General features: G+C 37.1%; 1 protein-coding gene across 1 annotated transcript in view; it reads right to left on the reverse strand.

The window, feature by feature from the left end:
• Positions 1-2298: 2298 nt before the first annotated feature.
• LOC148167941 (octopamine receptor beta-2R-like) overlaps positions 2299-21078 on the reverse strand; it is a 31031-nt gene continuing 12251 nt past the window's right edge. Inside the window, exons 3-4 of the mRNA XM_088046001.1 lie at positions 5300-5411; positions 2299-2512 (exon numbers count right to left, since the gene is read on the reverse strand). Coding sequence (XP_087902127.1) covers positions 2299-2512; positions 5300-5411 — 326 coding nt within the window. The remainder of the gene's footprint in view (positions 2513-5299; positions 5412-21078) is intronic.

The following is a 21078-nucleotide window of genomic DNA, read 5'->3' on the forward strand; positions in this document are numbered from 1 at the left end:
TATTAATTAACGTCATTCATACTATTCTGCTCAACATCTCCAAAAGTAGAGATCTGGCGGCACATAATAACTTTTCAAAGAAGACTTTATTGTCTTTCTTTGGCGTATGATAAAACGCTTTTTCGCATTATAAAACGTCTTTTGCGGTTTATGACTTTAGGGTGTTTCCTAATAATAAAGTTTTAGGACTTGGGCATTTATTTTGTTTCTAAAGAAAGAAATCTTTATGACCCCATTGTGATTATTTCGCCGTTAAATTCAGATTTTTCAGGTTACGATTATGATGTTTTATTAAGACATTTTTTATTTGCGGTTCTTTTCGAATTGCTTGTATTATAGTCACATTATAATTTAATTATGTTGTTGGAAAGTAATTTTTCCTTCGACCCCATATGAAAGTGGCATTTTCCACACGGTTAAATGACTCCGAAAGTTGATGTTTTCGTACATCCATTTCCAAAAGTAAAAGTCACTAGTGTGATATGAATATATCCGCACAGTCCTGTCAAAATTGACAGTTATTTTCAAATACAAATGTAACTCCTGAATTTTTGTCTCAAATATCTAGACCATTCACTGTAAAAGAACATGCATAATGATAAAAATGAATTAGTTAGGTCGTTTTTGACAAATCAGTTTTGACAGGCCTGTGCGGATATATTCATATCACACTAGTGACTTTTACTTTCGGAAATGGATGTACAAAAACATGAACCATCTAAATATGTGGAATTCGTCACTTTTTTATAAGGTTGTAGAAAAATGACATTTAGAGTGGATAAGAAATGAACTATTGTTGAAACTTATGGTTTCTTCCTGATGATGAAAGGTCGTAGGAAAAATAGAGTACATAACTCGTCGGAAAGTGTCTTTCTTGCATTCGTGTAATATCTGCACTCGACTGGCGCCTCGTGTTTCTACCCTCGTGCGAAATTACACTTTCCGTACTTGTTATGTAAATATCTATTCCCGGCGCATCCACCATTTTTGCACCATAAAATTTTGCGTCGCCTCCACAATTTGTGATCGTTTTCGTCGTCGTTCCATTTTCCTTTAAGGAGTTTGCATTGTTGACCACAAGCACCTTTTTAAAACTTTACGAACAAATCCTCTCGCCGTGTTCACATTGAAATTCTTTGTGTAACTTTCGGATGGCATCTTTAGATTTGTGTCATTGCATTTGTGTAATGTTTTAGTGCTTCTTTTTGTAGAGGTCTTTGTATTCATAAATTAATAAGTCTGTTTACCGAAGAAATTTATAAGGGAATCGTGCTCAAAGAAAACAAGCCAAAGAGCGGCTGATTCAACAAACAATATATTTGCAGTATATTTTTATACATGACATGTAACACGAATGATAATTAGTTGATGACATTCGACATAAAACTTGTTACAAAATAGGCCTACAAGATTGTCTCTGCCTTTTTTTTACAATATACACCTAGACAACAAACTAATAAAAATATAAACATACAAAACAATTTATTGTTTCGTGATTTATTGGTTTCGGCTTAACAATAATAGTCGTCGAAAAAATGCAACAATGAGCGTCGGAGCTACCGATGTTACTGTTGGATACCGATCTAAATATAAAATTGTCTCTTGAGAAATCCGTTGTGTACCAATTTAAAACGGTAAAAATTTTCCCTGGTTTTCCGCCAAAATTACACGAATGAACTGAGATGATTAAATTTTTCATGACGATTCCCAACAGCAACTTTTTCGATGGATCTAAAACAGGAATGTTGAAAACAGTTGAGCAAAAGAAAACAGGAAGACCAAAAACATTAACTACGTGAAACGGAAAAGTACATTAAACGTACATTTTCAGCTATATAGGCGTTTTATTTACAAAATAAAAATCACATCTTCTTATCACACATTCGTTAACAAACTATTTACAACCAATCAAATCAAACTTTATTGTAATATCACAGAACTAGTGATTTTTTCGGTTGGGAACGATCTTTACGTATTTGTGTCCTTGAGAACGTGACAAAAGCCAAAAGTCTTTATTTATTGCTTTTTGTAGTCAGGGCGACGGCTAAAACCGCGCCCCGTTAAAAATAGTGCGCTTCTATTGCCTGGAAAATGAACAAATCGAGTCGTTGCATCGGAGTGCCTTTGGCATCACCCTGTATATGTCGGAAAACAAAAACAGAAAAATCAATTCTCACGCCCCGAAATGGAGATGAAAGCTTAAAGCTTCTCTAGCAAACTTTGTTATCTAATAGAAGCTGTGTTTTCCCCGACTTATTAGAGTTTCTCGTCCTGATAAGCCGGTGGCGAGTCTTGCGGCTAAAGGAATCTTGCAGGGTTTTTCCAGCATGTGAAGCAGCAAGGCATCGCACAAAGTAGGGTATCTTTGAAAGCTTCTCGGAAGTCGCGGTTGAAGTAGGCGTAGATCAGTGGATTAAGGGCCGAATTGAAGTAGCCAACCCAGAATAACATCCCTATTAACCAATCAGGGGTTGGACAAATGACGTCGCCACACACCGTCGTTATCACGTACCTGTTGGACAGAAAAAAAGACATTTAAAGTGGAGAAAATTTGAAATGGGACGCACTATTGAAATTCCGGACGCGTTTCTACCGCAACTGCGACGTTGTTTCCCGTTTTTTTCTCATACTAAAGTAGCTAAACTGATTTGACGTGTTATGGAAACTATGCTTTCACATTTGAAGAACGGATTTATGACCGTTTTTGTTTGAGGGAAATTCGGAGTGACGGCTTGTCATGAATCATCGACTTTGCGAGCGGTATTAACACGTAAAATGATGCTTTTTCAGGTGCTGATGTGTTGGTTTTAAACAGCGAGTCAAATGCTTTATTTCTTTAAATATGGAAAATGAAATTATCTCGGAAACTCTTAAAGTTTAAAGTTCTGTGAATGTGCAAAAAAATCGTCATTTTGTTGTTTAGATCGAGGAAATCTACTAGAAAATGGACAGTTCTTTGAGGATCCGCATTTGGGAAAGACCTTTTAAAAAAGCTTTACATTGGGCGACAAGTCATAAACATTTTACTACGAATCTCACGTTCCATTGCCTCCAAGTTAAGCAAATTTGCTGACTGAAAACACGATCGTTTGATCTCGAACGGCATCATAAAAAATCGCTTTAATCGATTCCACTCCAACCCCGCCCCCGAAAATCTGTCGCCTTTAATAAATTATAGTTAGCCTGTTGTGGTTCGAGAAAGTCGCCTCCAATAACGCCGCCATCTGCCGAAGAAAAAAACCTGAGCGTCGTGGTTTCTAACGAAATGTCTGATTTTATATTAGTTTTTCTTTTGTTTCCGGAAAACCTTCACTGTCAGAAGTAAGATTCTTACGATTTTTGAATCAACAGCTGCTTTATGAGCTTATCAAAAACCTTCGTTGAGCTCCTGTCAATTTGGTTCTTTTCTTGGGAGCAATCAGAACAAAGCGAGTGGCTTCGATAAGTTGGTTGGTAATTGTACGATCAGTGTACAAATTTGCACATATTGAACAAAAGCGAATTCGATATTATTGAAACGAGAGACAGATGAGTCTGTCACACTAGTTGACGTTGGCGTATTGTTGTAATGACATATTTGCTCAGTTTGAGCTACACCGATTATTTTAGTTGCGAGGGCGTCGATTTTTCCTATTTAATGCGCTTTGGGCGCCTTGTTTAATTCTGCATTCGTTGGAACGACCAATTTGTCTAATGTAGCGCTTTCTTACTGCGGCAGTTAATCTTTACGTTTCCCGCCTTTAATAGACGAGGTGGTTTATCTCATGTTTGAGTTTTCCAAGTGGGGTGCGTTTTTAAAGTGGCTTTTGGGTTTCAGATAACTGATTTAAACGTGGAAATGTGCCACAACGTTGCAACCGGCGTGAATACACAATTTCATTCCCCTGGTCCCCTAACAACAATGTTAATGATTCAGAGTGTACCTTTGAAATGCAAACCCGACAAATAACTTAGTTAGCTCCAACTTTAACTGATTCGGTTATGCAGAATGTTTTTGGGCTAGTTTCCCCAACAGGAATGACGCCTACAAAAGTCAAAATTTCCACCTGTAACACATCTAAACTCACGTTTATTCTCTAATTAATCGATGAGATATTCTCGGTCGGCATTATTAACCCTGCCTGAGCTTGAGGGAATTCCAAGCCATTAGGTTACGATTTTGCGTTTCAGGCTTTGTTTATAGTTGCAACCAATCTCTATAAATACTCGCATATAATCGATTTTGATGCAAGCACGTGCATTAAGAGTTGGTAACGGTAAAAGTTTAATGGGGCTAACTTTCCTAATCTTACATCTAACAAACTGTGAAGTTCTCAGGGGATTTCTGGGGCGTACAAATTTGATTTGTGTCCATTTCGCCATTGTCTTTGTGGCAGAGAAAATGTGTAGAAGCAGAAATCAGAAAACTAAGCCGGGATCGACTTTAGACTCTAATCATAACAGAGAGTTTCGTGGTGGATTGATATCTTGGAAAAAGTCATGTTTATCTGACTTATTACGAAGAAGAGAGAAGACGAGATGTTACAATCGATCGAAATCCCGGAGCTACGACTTAAAAGCTGTGTAAAGCTTGTTAATATGAAAGCTGCTGGTGTTCTTCGAGCGCTTACGCGTTTGATGAGCGCGTTTAACATTGTTCAACGACACTTTTTGGATGTCACGTGTAATCTCTGGTAGCTTAAACCATATTAATTGCAAGGTGATTAAATCCTTTCAGGTTTTCAACATAATCCCATTACAGGCTGCCGCAGCTTACTACCTTTTTGTTTGTTTGCTCGTTTCCGGGCAGGCAGGAGTTTAAGATAATGACTGCGATATTCAAGCGATTTCCTCAAAATTTTGAATTTTCCAAATAGATCCGTTCTCAATCAAGCTCCAAAGAAAATCTCTCATCATCCCTCTATTGTGCAAACCACTACAACCGAGCTTTCTTCCGGGCAAAGCTCCTTCAAAGGGTTAGGTATGATACGTCGATTGTGATTTACACAACGTCGGATCCTCATTGATCAAAACTGTAATTAGCTCTTGAACTTGAAGCTTTGGGGACTCGTCTTGATTGATGAGAATTTTTCTTGGTTTATTCAAACCTCATTATAATCAATTATTGCGAATATTTTTAGATTCTCTTGGGGTTTTAGAAGCTTTCACTGGAGGCACTCCGGAGGCGAAAAGTGCGAACTTGTATATTTTAAGCTCAAGGGTGTTAGCAGACGAAATTTGAAAAAGCTTCTTTGTGGGCGTACGCGGTTTTTACAACTTTCAGCTTCTTTGAAAGACGATACATTTTGTGACTACTTACCATAAGAAAAAAGGAAGCCAGCATAACATGAAAGCGCCCATTATGATGCCCAGAGTGCGAGCAGCCTTGTGTTCGGCCCTCCAGCTCTTTGATTGTTGGCGAATGGACGTTCCTGCAAGAAAAACGTTTTTGCTAAATTTTTTTAATACCACATTATAATAAAGCAAATTTTTGGTGGGTTTTTAGGAAATTTAAAGTTCACTGCCAGACTGCGAAATTAGTCAGATGTTATGTAAAGAAAACCCATCCATCATTTCTTTGACGTGATCTGAGCGAGCTGGATTACATAATTTCAATTTGCGCGAAAAGGACGAAAAAAAAGTGAAGTAAATTTTTTTGGGACGTCAATTAACTAAAATTGTAGGCAAAAAACGTGATAATTCAATTTTAGCTTGTCTTTAATCTGATAAATAAAATTGTGCGATCACTAATCAGTAATCAGTTATATCGAAAGCAGTGAATATTTTGGTCACAACTAAAAATAGAAATGTGGAGCAAAAGGACGTGAATGAATTTAAATAATAAATAAACTTTAACTGCCGCATATCAACAAAGCGAGTTCAATAAAGCGCGAACAGGTCTCGTTGCTACTAAATTACAGGCTGGCAGTTGAAACGAAAATAGATAAAATGTATTGCAATATTGATGGAAAGGTACGTTGATTCATTTAATAACAACCTAAATTTGAAAAAAAATACGCGGGACGGTTTCATTAAATAATAACTGGCAACATAATTAGTTAAATTGCTTTGTTTCATTGATATAGTTACCGATAAGTGTATAAATAAAATCGATATTTCAATTTGGAGTCCAAAGTGGAAACCGCAACAATTTGTTTTGTTCTGTTTAAATTTCATGGCGTTGAATAGAGTCAAATTGTCTCGACAACTTGATATTTTTCGCCCTTGACATACAGTGCACGAATGTATTAATTAAGGATGATTTATTGTCTTATCGATGACCGAATGGTTTATTATCCGTTCCATGGCAATTGATCGAACGCCCTCTCTAAGATAAAACACAACATTCCTAAATTGGTCCTTTATTAAATCAATAGAACCCCATACTCGTCTTGATTAAATTATTAACATATTAGTCGCATATCGATTTCTCACAAGTACTTTGAATTGGGGTTAAGCAGGGTTCCTTAACAATCTGTTTTCCAATTAATTCAATATCTTCAATGAAAACGAAGTACTGACGCTCTTAAATGGAAGTGTTAAATCCGACGCGAAGTGTCAGTCTTAACTAGCTTCCTGGTGTTAATTAACCCCTTTAATTCCATTGTGATCTGTACGTACAACACTAACCGACAACTTGCAACTATCCGCACGCTGCAATTCCCTTAATTATTCCTATTCCGACTTGTAGCTAAATGCAAATCAATCTACGAGCTCGGGTTCCGCTGTTTTTAGTCTTAATTGTATAATGCGACCTGGGCACGAATGTTCAGCCCGATCTTATTAAAAACTTGGCTAAACTTTACGGCATTTCACGGGATAATTTCTAGCGTTTTAGTGAAGAGATATAGCCAACGTCACCGCTTGCTAACTAATAGATAACATTACCATTTGCTACGTGATGTGATTTTGATATCACATGTATTGCATTACGAGACAGAATAGAATGATCTTCCACTAAACAATTGTAACCACAAATATCCAATTCTGTGCCGTCAAGCAGTTTCGGTATGATGCGGCAATGCCTTCATGGCGTGACTATGTCTTCACCACAATTTCGATAGGACACATGCAATTTTTGCACGACTGAACTTTTGCGTCAAAGTATCAATTGAAATCCTGATACTGCATGTAGACAGACGAAAATTACACTAGTCATCAGTAGAAATTTGTTTGTAATAGTAGAATTGTCTTCTAATTCTGAATCAGAAGTTTATTTTGCTTATTTTCAACAAATCGGCTATCAAATTTCGGTCGAAACTGTGACGAAGACCGCATTTTTCTCCCTGTCTTAATTTCGAAGATATCGAGCATAATCATTTTATGAACTTAACATTCAATATCCGAAACTTACATTAAATAACTGAATTTATTTGCGTACGTTCGCTAACGAATAGCATAAAGTATGTTTTTAGTTCTGCGTGAAATTGTGCGTAAAATGAGTACCAGTAATAACACTAGTCCGCCAATTGTTAAAGTAGAATTGCCTTCTGATTCTAAATTCGAAACCCGTTTTGTTTTATCAAGTGAGATCAGTCACTCCGAAACACTTTTTTTCACCCCGCGTTTATTTTAGTTTTTTTAGTTTTGCTCAACACCTTGCCAATTAATCAAACACTTTAAATACAGAGTGTCTCAAAAATTAGCGAATTCCGAATTCAGAGCGCCGGTAGGGGAACCCAGTTATGCCCGCAAATACTTATAAAAAGAAACATTCACACTTCCTGAAGAAGATGTTAAGCACTTTAATGTGCATCCTGATCTATCTTTATGATTTCTATTTGTATTGCTTAAATACGTTTCATACTACATAACTGGCTTTGCCAAGTAATGTCAATTTTGCCACTTTTTTTTTTCTAAAAAATTCCACCCTCTAATTTTTTTGGTCCGTAAGCAAACTATTGGCACTTTATAATTGCGTCCATATGCATAACGTTTAAATAATTACTTTATTTTTTTTAAGTAACTGCTATCCAAGTAAGCATATACAAGGTGTTTATAAATGTTTCTAGCATCAAGGGGGGCTTTGGAATTTCTGTGCTGCGCTATTTTGCCGCTTTGTTTTCATACTGAATATAACTATGTTAACAATTATTTCAAATTTCACTTGCGTCTACGACTTTTCAGTTACGGTTTTGTGTCAAAATTTTGGATTTTCAGCCTTCAAACTACAACTTGAACAGTTTGTTTTCAAAACTAACTTTGTTCAATAATTGAGGTTAACTACAAATGTCAGTTGAAAAATCTAAACCCACATTAGTAACGAGCGGCAAATTTATTTGACATTTCATAGCCACCCTTGATGCTAGAAACATTTATAAACACCTTGTACTTGTTTACTAAGGGCTCGATTTCATGTTGACTTGCTTCATTGCAAATCAGAGTTGCATCTTAACAACCCCAATCAAACTGATACTACCTTAGCAACAGCGTCAACGCAATTTTGCGCCACTCACTTGAAATCGGGCCCTTAATGTTTACTTAAACTTATGGATATGAACGCAATTAATTAACAATTTTTTCTTTTCTTAAATTGGTACAATTAGAAAAAAACTGTATGGATATGGGCGAACCGTTTTCAATAAATTGCGAATTATTAGCTATGCGTTTAGTTGGATATCTAGTTCAAATATGCCATAGAACGATCCTGTAATTTACGACCTCAATATGTTTGATCATGGAGCGAAAAGTAAACTAAACTCACCCTCGATCAGTATCAGCATGGGCAATTTATACAATTCTCAATTTATTTAAGATTACATAATGACACACTACTACAATTGCAAAATTTAATTAAGCAATTAATTAGAAACAGGCTGCTCCAAATCTGTTTTACGAATTATTAGATAAGCGGATTGATAGTTCTAATGTTCCAATTAATATACTAAAATTTACAGCTTCAATCTGTTTGACTGGTTACAATGCGCCTCAATTAACAACACTTTACTCGTAGATAACGAAAGAACGAGCGAGAGACTACAATTTTAGGGTCAATAGTCAATAACTGAAAAATCGGAGGCAGAAGTAAATCAGATTTTAAAGAAAACAGAGAAAACTTGGAGTGTTTTGAAATGTAATTGTTGAGAAATAAAAACAGACGGCTAAAAGAACCACAGATTCTGTGCAATCGTGTTTAGAACATCTCAAACAATGGCAAACGAGTTTTGTTAACAGAAATCTTTTCAGTCAAGTAAAATATTTAAACATTACCTCTAAGTTTTGTCCTGACACAGACATAATTTGTAAGAAAGTTTTGTACAAGACAGTATGAAACATAAGCTCGACAAATTCAATTAAAATAAATTTCAGTCAAGGCACGGCCTCAAAAGTTAGTAAAATTAAATGAAAAATCTCTCTTTGATACTTTTTATCAAAGCAAATTCCCTAATAAATCATTGTAATTGCATGAAAGAATTATTTGATTTTGAATCTCCCCCGGTCTATTGAACGAAATGTAAACTCACGCCTTTATAGTCTCTGAAATTAATATCTGAAGAGAACAGAACTAATCAATGATCAAACAATCAAGTCAAACTTATTAATAGCGGCATTAAGAAAATTGAGTAATTCAGCCGAACTTCGACGATTGGGATCAAGAGGTGGACTGAACTAACCTTTAACAAACCGCTTTTGATTTGCCAAATCCGTTACCATCCATCAATGCCGATAATGATGACGCGTGAAGAAAAAAATGTAAAGATACTCTTAACCCTAAAGCATTTACAAAACCATCACTCTTTGTGACAAACTGTCAGTATGATATACTTGACGAGTTATTAAATCTTACCAAAATCTTCCCCCTTTCATTTAAATAATTTCCCGCTTGCGAATTATAGAAAATTTCGCTTTAACGTCGCCGAGGGTTACATTAATCGCATACCAGCTGTAACGAGCTCTCTTGTTCTTTTAATTTAATATTAAGTTTGCTCGTTCCAAGCTTTTAACGCACTGTTTTAGCTTCCTTTCAGATGGTGAAATTAAGTAGACACAGTAGCTTTAGTTTTATGCCTGCAATTAGATTGGGGAAATGGAAACTCGTCAGAATAAACAAGCGCCTTATAACAACGCGTTTTGAGGTGAAGAACAGCATAAAAAGAAAAATAAAGTGGCGAGGAAGTAGGTAAGAAAATAGAGTTAAATTGCACCAAGTTGAAAAACACGATAAAAATCTCCAGGAAATAAGGAAGTTAGCACATGATAAAAACTTGTATCGTTTTGTTTTTCTAAGCGGGGTGCACGTTTCAATGATACACTTTCCGAATGAATTCCTCGTCTAATTTTACTTCAAGCCACGACATTTATATTATGCCTAAAACAGTGTCTCTTCTCTGCCCAACTCCCATTTTAATAAATTTCGTTATTAAACGAGCACAAAAGGAAATTGTATTTGTTTCGTTGCTTGTGAGTTTATATTACCGTAATGTTCTTCGAAGAATTGCAAAATTTTAAATTTATCACAGACGCACGCACAATTCAATTCAAAACTCGTATCTCTTTGCCTACTAAACAAGTTCAGCCATGAATCGTTGAAGTTATCAATAAATTTCGTCTCTTCAACGAGTTATTTCCAGAGAACGGAAACCGGTGCCATACTGAAAAGACTCTTCTTTTACTCATTGAGCGAATTTAAATTGTCTAGTTTTAGACGTCGAAAGCACCGAGGCGTGAATGTCTTGAAATTCCCATTTTCGAGCTTAACGAAATAGTTTTCAAGGGCAGAACTCGTTCGTGTCGAAATACGAAATCAAGGTTTCTCCTGGAAAATTCTTAATCCGATTGATTATGATTCTGGTCACGATGAAAAATCAATGTAGATATAAGTTCGTTTGGCTGTATGTGGAAATGCATAGAGGCCGTAGTTCGGAGGAAACGATCAATCAGGTGATCGTTCAGGGAGAAGCGTATCATCGATCAATGGAGAATCGATTTGAGTTTCTTGAGATACACGTGACGACCTTGCGGCTGGAATTTTCTAACTTTCGTTAATTTTTTTTCATGTTGGTACGTTTGTTATCTGCCGATTTCAGAATTGACATGAGAGGCAACAATGGACGGTCTTTTGTAATGGATTCACGGTCATAATAAATCGATGAAATCCATTCTTAAGAAGTCAGTTTCTGTTTGAGGACTCTGCTGATCTCACAAAATTTTATCAATCATCTGGAGTTTTTCCAGGCCAAGTTCCAAGGTGACCATTATGTTCAAGAAAGACGATTATCTAAGATTAACGACGTCTCATAAAAAACGACAAATTTCTTCTCATCCTGCGTAATTTATGTTATTCTCTGTCCCCTCGACCCATCTCGCGTATTATACTTATTATTATAATCGATGATATGATCGACAAAGGCGTGACTGATTCAAGAACCGCCTCGTTCGTTGCGACGCGAAACTCGCCAACGTCGCTATTTTTAGTTTTGGGGTGCAATTTTCAACTTTCTACCCGGCTGTCGCCCCTATTTTCACGCTTCAACAACTCCAACGAGGGAAACATTTTTCGCGATTTTTTTTCAATGTCAAGTGACAAAGAATGTTGCTTATTCGTATCGATACAGATTTGCATCGATGTTGAAACGTCAGATTTTGATTTAAAACTCCCAAGCTGTTCACTTTGGGATTTTTTGTTGGAAAGTTTTCTGGCACATTTGAATGCATGTTTCGGCCCTTTTCGTGGTCAAGTTTCCAACTATTGGAATGTACTGTTGAAAGGCAATCAGTGTCATTTGAACTTGTTTGTTGAGAGAATGGTGTTTTATTGGTTCGATAGATCTGGGGAAAGTAGCTGTGGTGGTTTTGTCGATGTAATAATGTTGACGTTAATAGCCGTGTTTATTAAAACATCAATCTTGGGATGGTAAAGCGGTGGAATTTTACTGTAGATGGACGTGAATGGGTGATTCTACTGATTTATGTTATGGTTTTATAAGAAGGGACAAGTTGGGGAATCATCATCAGGATATGCCGTCGGGGGCAGATTTTACAAGTTTACCATCTTCTCGAACTAATTTAGTAATGCTGCACATGAGAGAATGCGCTCCATTTTACATGAACTGCATCTAAATACTGGAACGTGTAGAAATGCCTCAACTCGATTTCAAGTGTTGATCTAATTATCCTCTTTTCTGTTTAAATGCGCTTTATAAATTTACTTTGTTTCCATGTTGTACAATAAACTAAAAAAAGAGTTGTCAGCGAACTAATTCTCTTGTGCTTTCCGGCACGTTCGTAACGCAACACCTGCTTTAAAATGAATGCGCGATTTTGCTTTGATAAATATTTTTTCTTTGAATGACATAAACAATGAAGTTGCCGACAGGTAGAAACTCAAACGTCAAAGGTAAAAGAAATATTAATATTTCGCGATGAAGCTCCGATAAGGTTTCAATACGGGAGTCTTTCATGACGATTGATTATGTTCGATGGAAAGCATCAAAGTTGACTCACGTGCGTGTTACTCTCAGCTTTTATCAGAACTTTTCAATATCGGATATTACACGGAAAGCGCATGTAATCCCGGAGGCCCGAAGAAAAACGTCTGGAATTGTAATTCTTAAAATTCTGAAAGCTCGTCGCTAATTTCGTCGTATCGCAAATTTCAAAATTTCATCTACCCTGTCCGGATCCTAGGTAATCCGCACGTTTCATTCCACGTCCTAGTGCTTTAATTTCAGGGCAAATAACTCTCCACGATACGGCTCAAAAACTCCAGGACACAGATTTTATCAAACCGTTTTAATTTCGTTTATCGTGTCCGATTGAAATGCGAAGGAAACCGTTTAAGGTTCAACGGTCTCGCGTGTGGCCCAAAAAAAATAACTATAAGGAAGATCAAGTTCAGGTGCCGTCACGTGAAGCAAGCAAAGCATGTTTTCATGTTAATTTCCCATTCCTTTGCGTGTTGCTCGTACGTTATGGTTGCAATTTCAAACTATAAATAGAACTCTAGGCTAGGGATTTAATTACGGGTTGATTTATACCGTTTTTCAGTCGGTCATTGGGAAATTTCCCGCCAAAACGAACGGGCCCGGCGAAGACTTCCTAGCCAACCAAGTGAGACAGAGAGACCCGTTTAATACTCGGAGAATTCCTATTGATTTTCCTGCTGGGTCCGAAAGCTCACTCTCGGGCCTTAAGGACGTAGAGTCTTTAGGCAGGAAACGATCGGACAGGAAATTTAGTCAAGTCCAACAACTGTATACATTCACGTTTTAATTGGGGCAATATTTGAATAATTACGGAACGCCCGGATCAAGCTGGAGCCTTTGTACTCAAAAGCGCTAATCAAGCAGGCAATCCTGATGTAAACAATACCATTTGAAGAATGAACTAGTGAAGTCTGCAGCATATCCGATGCGCGCACGATTTTTTTATGTTTTATAAGATTTTTTTGTCGTACTGGAATTTCTTGGTTTTAGCAACGTTGCTTGATCTAGCCACTTGATTTAGATTATGAAGTTTAGCGTATTTTTGTCGCTACAAGCGCCTTGGAAGAATAAAAATTGCATTTGTTCTTTTAAGTGTAGTTTACGAATTACGAAGCAGATGAAAATTGCAGTTTTACTTTGACGTTGTTATAGCTACAGCGCCATTAACTTAATCTAAAGCCCTTAAAGTTGGAGGAACAAAAAATTCCTACTACAGTCATAACAAAAACTGCTGCAATTGCCACGAAAACTGTAAATCCTCTAATTTAATTTTACTATTTTTGAAACAGAACCACTAAAACGTTATTTGAAAGTTTAGATTCAACTCTCATTTAAACTGTTCTTTTCGTTTAATTTATTAGAGTGCAATGCCTGCTTGCCACTATTAGGCCACTTTACTCTGCAATTGAGCCACACCTATCTTCCTGGGATTTTACCCGTCCTAATCTTATTTTTATCGGTTGTTTGTTTTAAAGCGCGATCGTCGTGTCGAGTTGCAAATGGCATCCCATCAAATTTCTGGAATAAATATTTTATTGCCGTTTTATGTAGGTAACGTGCGCTTCTTGACCATATTTAAACGGCGCCATTGTAGTGAATAATTAAATAAATGCTGGATCGTTTTTCCCTGGAGAAAAACGCCAATAATTTAATATTATCCACCAACAAAAAGCGTATTTTTTTGAGGGATTTTTGCCCCCAGGACTATGGGTATATGTCGAGTACGTGCCTCGCGTACTAATTACAATAAAAAAATCAATATCCGCCATCACAATAACCGATAAATTCCATCTGTAATAGTTGGAGCGGAAACGGACATAAATTTGCCGAATTTTTCGGTAGTGGAATAATATTTGCGTAAACGATCTCCGACGAAAATTCTTACGAAAATAACCAAAGGTAAAACTAAGCGTTGTAATTGGATTTCCTGGCAAAAATACCGAGCCCTGATAAATAATTCCGAGCGTAACATGTTAGCTCTTTCGGTTGCTTTGATAGATAAATGGATTATCATTTGGAAAAAGAGACGAATCAAACTAGACAAAATTGAATTACTGAGTGGGGAGATCACTTAAAAAAATGTGAACATTTTAATCGGATTCCCGTGTGACAAACAGAACGCCCATAATTCGCGATTAAATCTAAATCCAAATCCAAGAACAAAGCCATAAAATAAAATCGGACGTACAAGAACGAGCGCGGCGTCATCAACGATAAAAATGACCCTCACGCACCCCCTTAGAAGCAAAAATATTAGAACTTTTGTTCGGATCGCTGTAAAGAGCTTTCAGCTGGGATGTGGAAAATTGCAGCGCAAAAGCTCTTTCATGCAAAAGGATTCAATAAAAAGCTGTTTTTTTAAGTCTATCCAAGAACGAAGGAGTAATAAATACTTGAAGTTATTGAGACGTATCAATACATAATACATAAATTTTTTCGCCTCGTGTCAAGATTAACCCTCGGTGGTGCTGAGACGTTACAAGAGCTCGTCAGCTCTCGACTTCATCTCTCCTTTATTGTACCTCGTGGACTAGACGTGAATACGAAATTGTATTATGTACTTGAAGCAAACAACTCTAGAATCATAAATGGTTCTGTTTGCCCGAGAAAGCCCTTCAAAGCACCATCGGCGTGATTTCGACCGTCCTTCCAATTAAATCCGTTCCAACTCTTTTTTCTCTCGCTCGCTAAAGTAATTAAAATTTTCTTCAAACTTGCCGAGCTACCCTGTTAATTAGATCGAAAAACGAAACAAAAATTCAAAAGATGTCGAGTTGCAGCGAAGCAAAGATCGTCCCACCTCTTCAATCGATATCGATCGTCTCTAATTGCGCCAGAAAAACAATTTCATTGAGTTCAACGGCAACTTTCTCGTGACTGCTTCGGGATGCAGAAATTTAAATAATCGATTCTTGAAGGTGGATTTGCCGGTAGGCTTTATTTCTGTAGATTACCATAATTAAGGAAATAAGTAAACAGAAACTCTGTGAACTTTTGCAAATTTGATGAGTGCTTTCGCCGTTGTTAATTGTAGTGATTGGTAAATCTGTAAATATTTGATTGAAGTTGTTGGCTGTTTGTTGTTCTTTGAGAAATAATGTAAACCGTGGCGTAAGCCGTTAAGCACGTCAAGTGGCTTCGAGTGAAATTGAAAAGTTGCTTAAAACCCCTTAAAATTCTTCGGGGGTGCTCGAAATAGGAAAAAAGATTAAAGCGGACGAGGTTGATGGTTTTTGCCAAAGGATGCGAAATAAAGGAAAAAGGTTCAGCTTGTTCGGTCGAATGACAAAAAAGATTTGTTTAGAAATGAATGGGAAATGAGGGATTGCAACGCTGTGCGCATAAATATCGGAAATGAATTGTTTTGTAACAAAAAAAATACTGGTTTTGATAACGGGATGGTCTAGACTGACATTATAAGTCCGCTACAACGTGCGCCGGTCCGAGAGAGCACTTCATTCAGATAATAGACGTTAATAGTCTCTATTATCCATAATATTCAGTTCAACACCTCAGGCATACGCGGCATAATAGCCGTGTAAATGCCCTCTTAGCGCTCCCAGACATCGAAAACGGAAGTCGTGCCGGGAGCATTCAAGTTATAACCATCGTTACATCAATCAAATTCACACCTTCGGGCCACAGATGCTTATTTACTCAATACACGGGCTAAAGATGCGGATTTTAAGAAGTTTGGGGAAAACACGATAAAAATTTCATCAATAATGCGAGCAGAACGCACTCTTCGAATCTAATTTCACCCATGAGCAAATCTGACAAGGGACGCTTTCGACATATTCTTCCTGTCAACTAAGAACTTAAGATATCGTCTAGAGCCACGTTGGAAGTTATGATGGAGGGTAATTAATTTAGGAATTAGAGTGACTAATAGTGAGGGTTAGAAGGACGGGTTTATTACTTTTTGTGTGTTATACATTTTTAAAGAGGATATCGCTGTCTAAGTGGCAACTGCCTCTATCTCAATTTTGACGATTTTTCGTTTTTGCTAGTTTTCGAATTGTTTCTTCGTGGGGAATGTCGTGACGGAGTCTGTTTTTTGAATTTCGCTACATTTTATGCTCTACGCGAAAATTTTACAACATCCGCTATCTCAATACGTAAGGCAAAATACGCTACTTCATTCTCAATTCAAAATGAGGTAGAATAAAAGTGTATGTCAGATTAAGTTAAAAGTGTGTTAAGTGAGCAGAAAAATGTTTGATGGTGGTTCCAACATAGATCGTCCTATGTTCCTTCATATCGTAAGTTAACAATACCTCTTATAAAAAATTATTAATTCGATTTAAAATAATCCACTCATAGCACCAATAACCATAAGATTTCTATTTTAAAGTAATAAATCTACAGGTCATTAAATAATATTAAAAAAAATTTTTTTTAAAGCAATGTAATTAATTCGAAAAAAAGGTCAGCGCAAAGGTTTGAACACGCATGAAAAAAGAGTCTACGTTTTTTATTATTACATACGGCGAGTTTGTAAAATTATACCTAATCTAATTGCCTAATTGAACATCCACAAAAATGGAAGTTAGCGATGGCTCTTTATATTATGTTCCAAGTGAACTAATACGTTCTTAAATGGCCAACCAATTAACGCTTATAGCTTTTTCTGTCACATAGAATTGGATGTACTTTAAGCTTTATTGTGATTATGACTGATGTTTAAAATAATTTGGAATAAGTTGTCTATTTATGTTATGCTCTCCATCGATGCCAGAAGGTTGTCGATGTCGACGGTGGTCCGTTCATAAATTACAGCAATACCCGAAATTCCATGCTCGCAACTGTATTCACAATTGAAATGGTTAAAAGGATGAGATTTGTCATTTAACACAAAAAAAGTTGTTTGTTGTTTGTATAGTATTGAAAACGTAAACTGCAACTTGCTCTATCTCAGGCAAAAATTAAGGCAACACCCTCTATCTCAAGCATTTCTTCAGAAAATTGTTTTATTTTATTGAAACTTTTAATAATCGTTTGAAACACAATAAAAATCAAATGTAGAGGATTACTATTTGAAAATAGTTATTTACAGTCGCGTGTGGTAACTTACATTTTACAGCGCGAAATCAGTTTGAAGCACGACTGCGTAGCCGGAGTGCTTTAATGATTGAGCGCTGTAAAATGGTTAACGCACAAGAGTTGTATTAAACTTTTTGGCCGAAAAACTTTTAATTTAAATAATTGGGTTTTTCAAAATTCATGAGAATTGTCACATTGTCACATTTGTAAATTTCATCATCTGTCAATTCTGTCAATTTTGTAGTTGCTGCACAAAAAGTACACAAGATGGCGCTGTATAAAAAACGTTTTAATATTACTTTAAAAATAGAAATATTGTCTTAATTGAGATAATAATTTAGGTAGATTCCACTTTGGTGATCAATCTTCATTATGGTAAAGTGATTTTAATTTATAAACGCATCTGAAGAGCAGACGATTTGGGCAATTTTTACCGCACGGCGTGTGTAAACGTCCAGGGCGCTTGTAAATCTAGTGTTTCCGAAGATGTCAATTGAATGTTAATTTGACGTTTACAATTCATCTTCATCTAATCTAAAAATAAAAACAGTTTTTTTATTGTCCTGTAAAGTTGCAAAAATTGAGATTGCGTAAGTTACCACTTAGACGACGATATGATACGTTGTGAAAAGGTCGGTCTGGGCCCAAATTAAGCAGGACGAAAGCTCATTACTTTTTGTCTAATAATATAAGTGACTAAAATGACGGCGGTTCACCGATTATCCGAAATAATTAGGATGTCTGTTTTAGGTTGTCTTAGGAAACACCCCTGAAAAAATGCTCACCCCAGCTCGACATTTTTTCCATGCAAAAAGCAATTATCTAATTGCTCTTACAAAGCGCGCGAGCTCTACAATCCCAGGTATTTGTTTACGAGCTCGTTTTCTCAGAAATGCCAACATTTATCCTGTAGTGTCCTTTTGTCGAAGTTCGTTTGACGGCCAAGTGAAGGATATAACGCCCCATTGTCTTACGTCGTACAATAAACTCGATTGTCACACTTCAAGAACTTGATAAGTGTTGGGACCACAAAGCAACTCTTTCAAGATAACAGCCGAAATAAATTTATTCAAATATTGTGTCTACAATGTCGTCACCAGAACTTGGGTCACACGTCGCTGGTTTTCCAATACCCGCTGCATCAGCACTGTGGTGGTCGCGTTCACTTGGAGAGCCATACGTTGGAGAGTCCGCAAACTTGCAGACATCTCCCGCTGAGATAAACCTGTGAGGAATCCAGAGTCGCCGACGCCGATTTGATAGATTGCGGCGCCGTCACCTTCAAGGAGACGCCATTTTAATTGCGTGACGAGATGTTGGAACCTTTGATGAGTTGGGTTGATGATTTTTAGCTTGTATTCGACGTTGCCGTGTTGGGGTTCCGGAGGGAGGCAAGTTCGGTTGTTCGCATTGTCTAACGCGAAATCATCTACACTGTAATCCACCGGAGGATTCGGATTGAAAAGACTCACGGACCAGTCCATAATCATTCTCCCGTTCATTGTTGAAGTTGACATTGACATGTGTCATTTGTGCGTTGAAAGGGAAAAGTCCGATTCAGATTTACTGATGAAAGAGCACTTCCCAGACATCAATGACAATTAATTACGAAGCAGATATTTCTTTAGGTGTGTACAAAGAGGAGACGGAATCGCCCATTTTTCTGGGAAGGTAGCACAGGTCTTTGGTCTCTTATACAAGTTTATTGAAGGCACGATCTCGGTAATGAACTTTCGCGACGTGAAGAAATAAGATTTTTGATGGAAACGAAGCAGGTCGATACTTTTCGCTGGATATTCACTGTTTGTTTTCATCATTAGAGACGTACAAGCAAACTCTTGTTATTTTTATTGTTCGTACTTTGTCTCAGCTAACATCCAAAACTCATGAATAAAATAACTCTACCGCCTTCCACATCACCGCTCATCGAAACACGAGTCCCAATTTAAAACTGGAACTCCAATTAGGCAAATCGTTAAGCCGGTATTAGTCAGGCCTAAATCCTGGATAAAAACAAATCGAACGAGAAAAATTGGTCGGGAGAGTTTCCAAAGATATCGAGCAACTGGGAAAATTATTAGTGACATACTGTATACATCAGTTTGTTGAATAAGAGGCAGTCCTATTTTATATTCCGATGGCGGTGAAGAACGAGCGACCATCTTCAAGAATTGCTCGATTAAATATTCAAACCGCTCGACTACAGGAATTCGGGCAGGAATTTTTTCGCGCCTCGTTTACATGCTCTTTAATGAAGTCGTAAATTCGTCCGATTAATTATTAAAGTAACAAGGGCCGGATTATTAGTTTTGAGCCCGCGTCACGATATTCCTGAATTAGCTTTTGCTCTGCACCTGCTGTCTCTGTGTCATATTAATTATGAAAATGGGGCCTTTCTTATCGTTAAAAAACGAATCACCATTCATCATCGCTGTTTTTCTATACTAATTCGTTTAATGTTACTCGAGCGAGTCGTAATTATTGTCACCTCTTGGAATCGATTTTTCCCGGTTCTTCCAGGCTGTCCCGGAGATTATCAGTCTGAACCGTGTCCCAACATAAATTCTTTCATTGTCATATTTGATGATGTAGGGGGAAAAACGTGCCTCGGGGTTTGAAAATTCGCGTTTACAAAGTGTGTTTTAGAACGTCTACACCATCACCTTTCAACACCTCTTCTGTTCGTTTTATATGTAAATATCTCCCTGTGCCTCTATATACGTTTTTATTCCCTAGATCCTCGACGATTCGATCTGAGTGAATTCCCAGTTCTTTCCGCGTCGAATTTCGGTGTTCACTCCGCTTGACGAGGGACCCGCGATAATTATTTTCACCGCACAGATCTACTACCTACACTGTCTTAAAGCGAGAGAAATCCGCTTATTTGGATGCAAAACGACGATTTCTCGCTGATTTTCGCCGTTTTCTGGCTTGAATTCGCAAAGAAGAGCTCGAAATCTACAAATCCATTAATTTTTATCAAGATTCAATGGCTGAATTAGAAGAAAACAGCAGAAAACTGCACGAAATCATCAAATTTTTTAAGGAAATCCGCTTATTTCGATGCAATATGACGAAGAAGGTGTCTTAAAGCGACAATAACTATAACGAGCGAAAGAAATGGGAAAAAGTGGGAAAAAGCTGCAGCGAGCGAATAAATGAGCTTTTATTAAAAAGTTTTATTAAAAGCCGCATGCTTTATGCAGGTACGCCAATGGCATGATCGAGAGTATTGAAAAAGTGGTCGTCCAAAATGATGTTTGAAGCACAAACGGGAATTCCATCGGCTTTGAACGAGTATAAAGTCCATCGATTAAATTCTTCTATTAAAAATACGTCGGAATCCTAGCAGATATTGATTTATGGCGTGCAGTCTTCAACAGTTGATCAGCTGGTATTAAACGAAATTGGTTTCTTTCGAACGGAAGCAGCTCGAGACGAAAAAAGCATCTCGAATAAATTACAACACGTCAAGGTTTTTTAAAAGACGCTAAAACTATCGCAAGCGAACGTTCACTCTCGCTTTTAATGAAACGTTTCCATTGGAATAATAATAATGCCGAGAAAAGACGAAAAAACACGTTCAGCGTTAATTTAGTTTGTTCGAAATCGATAGGGAAAGCTCGAGCAT

This window comes from Gnatocerus cornutus, chromosome 9, assembly GCF_029298725.1.
Source record: "Gnatocerus cornutus isolate USDA-ARS CGAHR chromosome 9, icGnaCorn1.1, whole genome shotgun sequence".
Classification (NCBI taxonomy): domain Eukaryota; kingdom Metazoa; phylum Arthropoda; class Insecta; order Coleoptera; family Tenebrionidae; genus Gnatocerus; species Gnatocerus cornutus.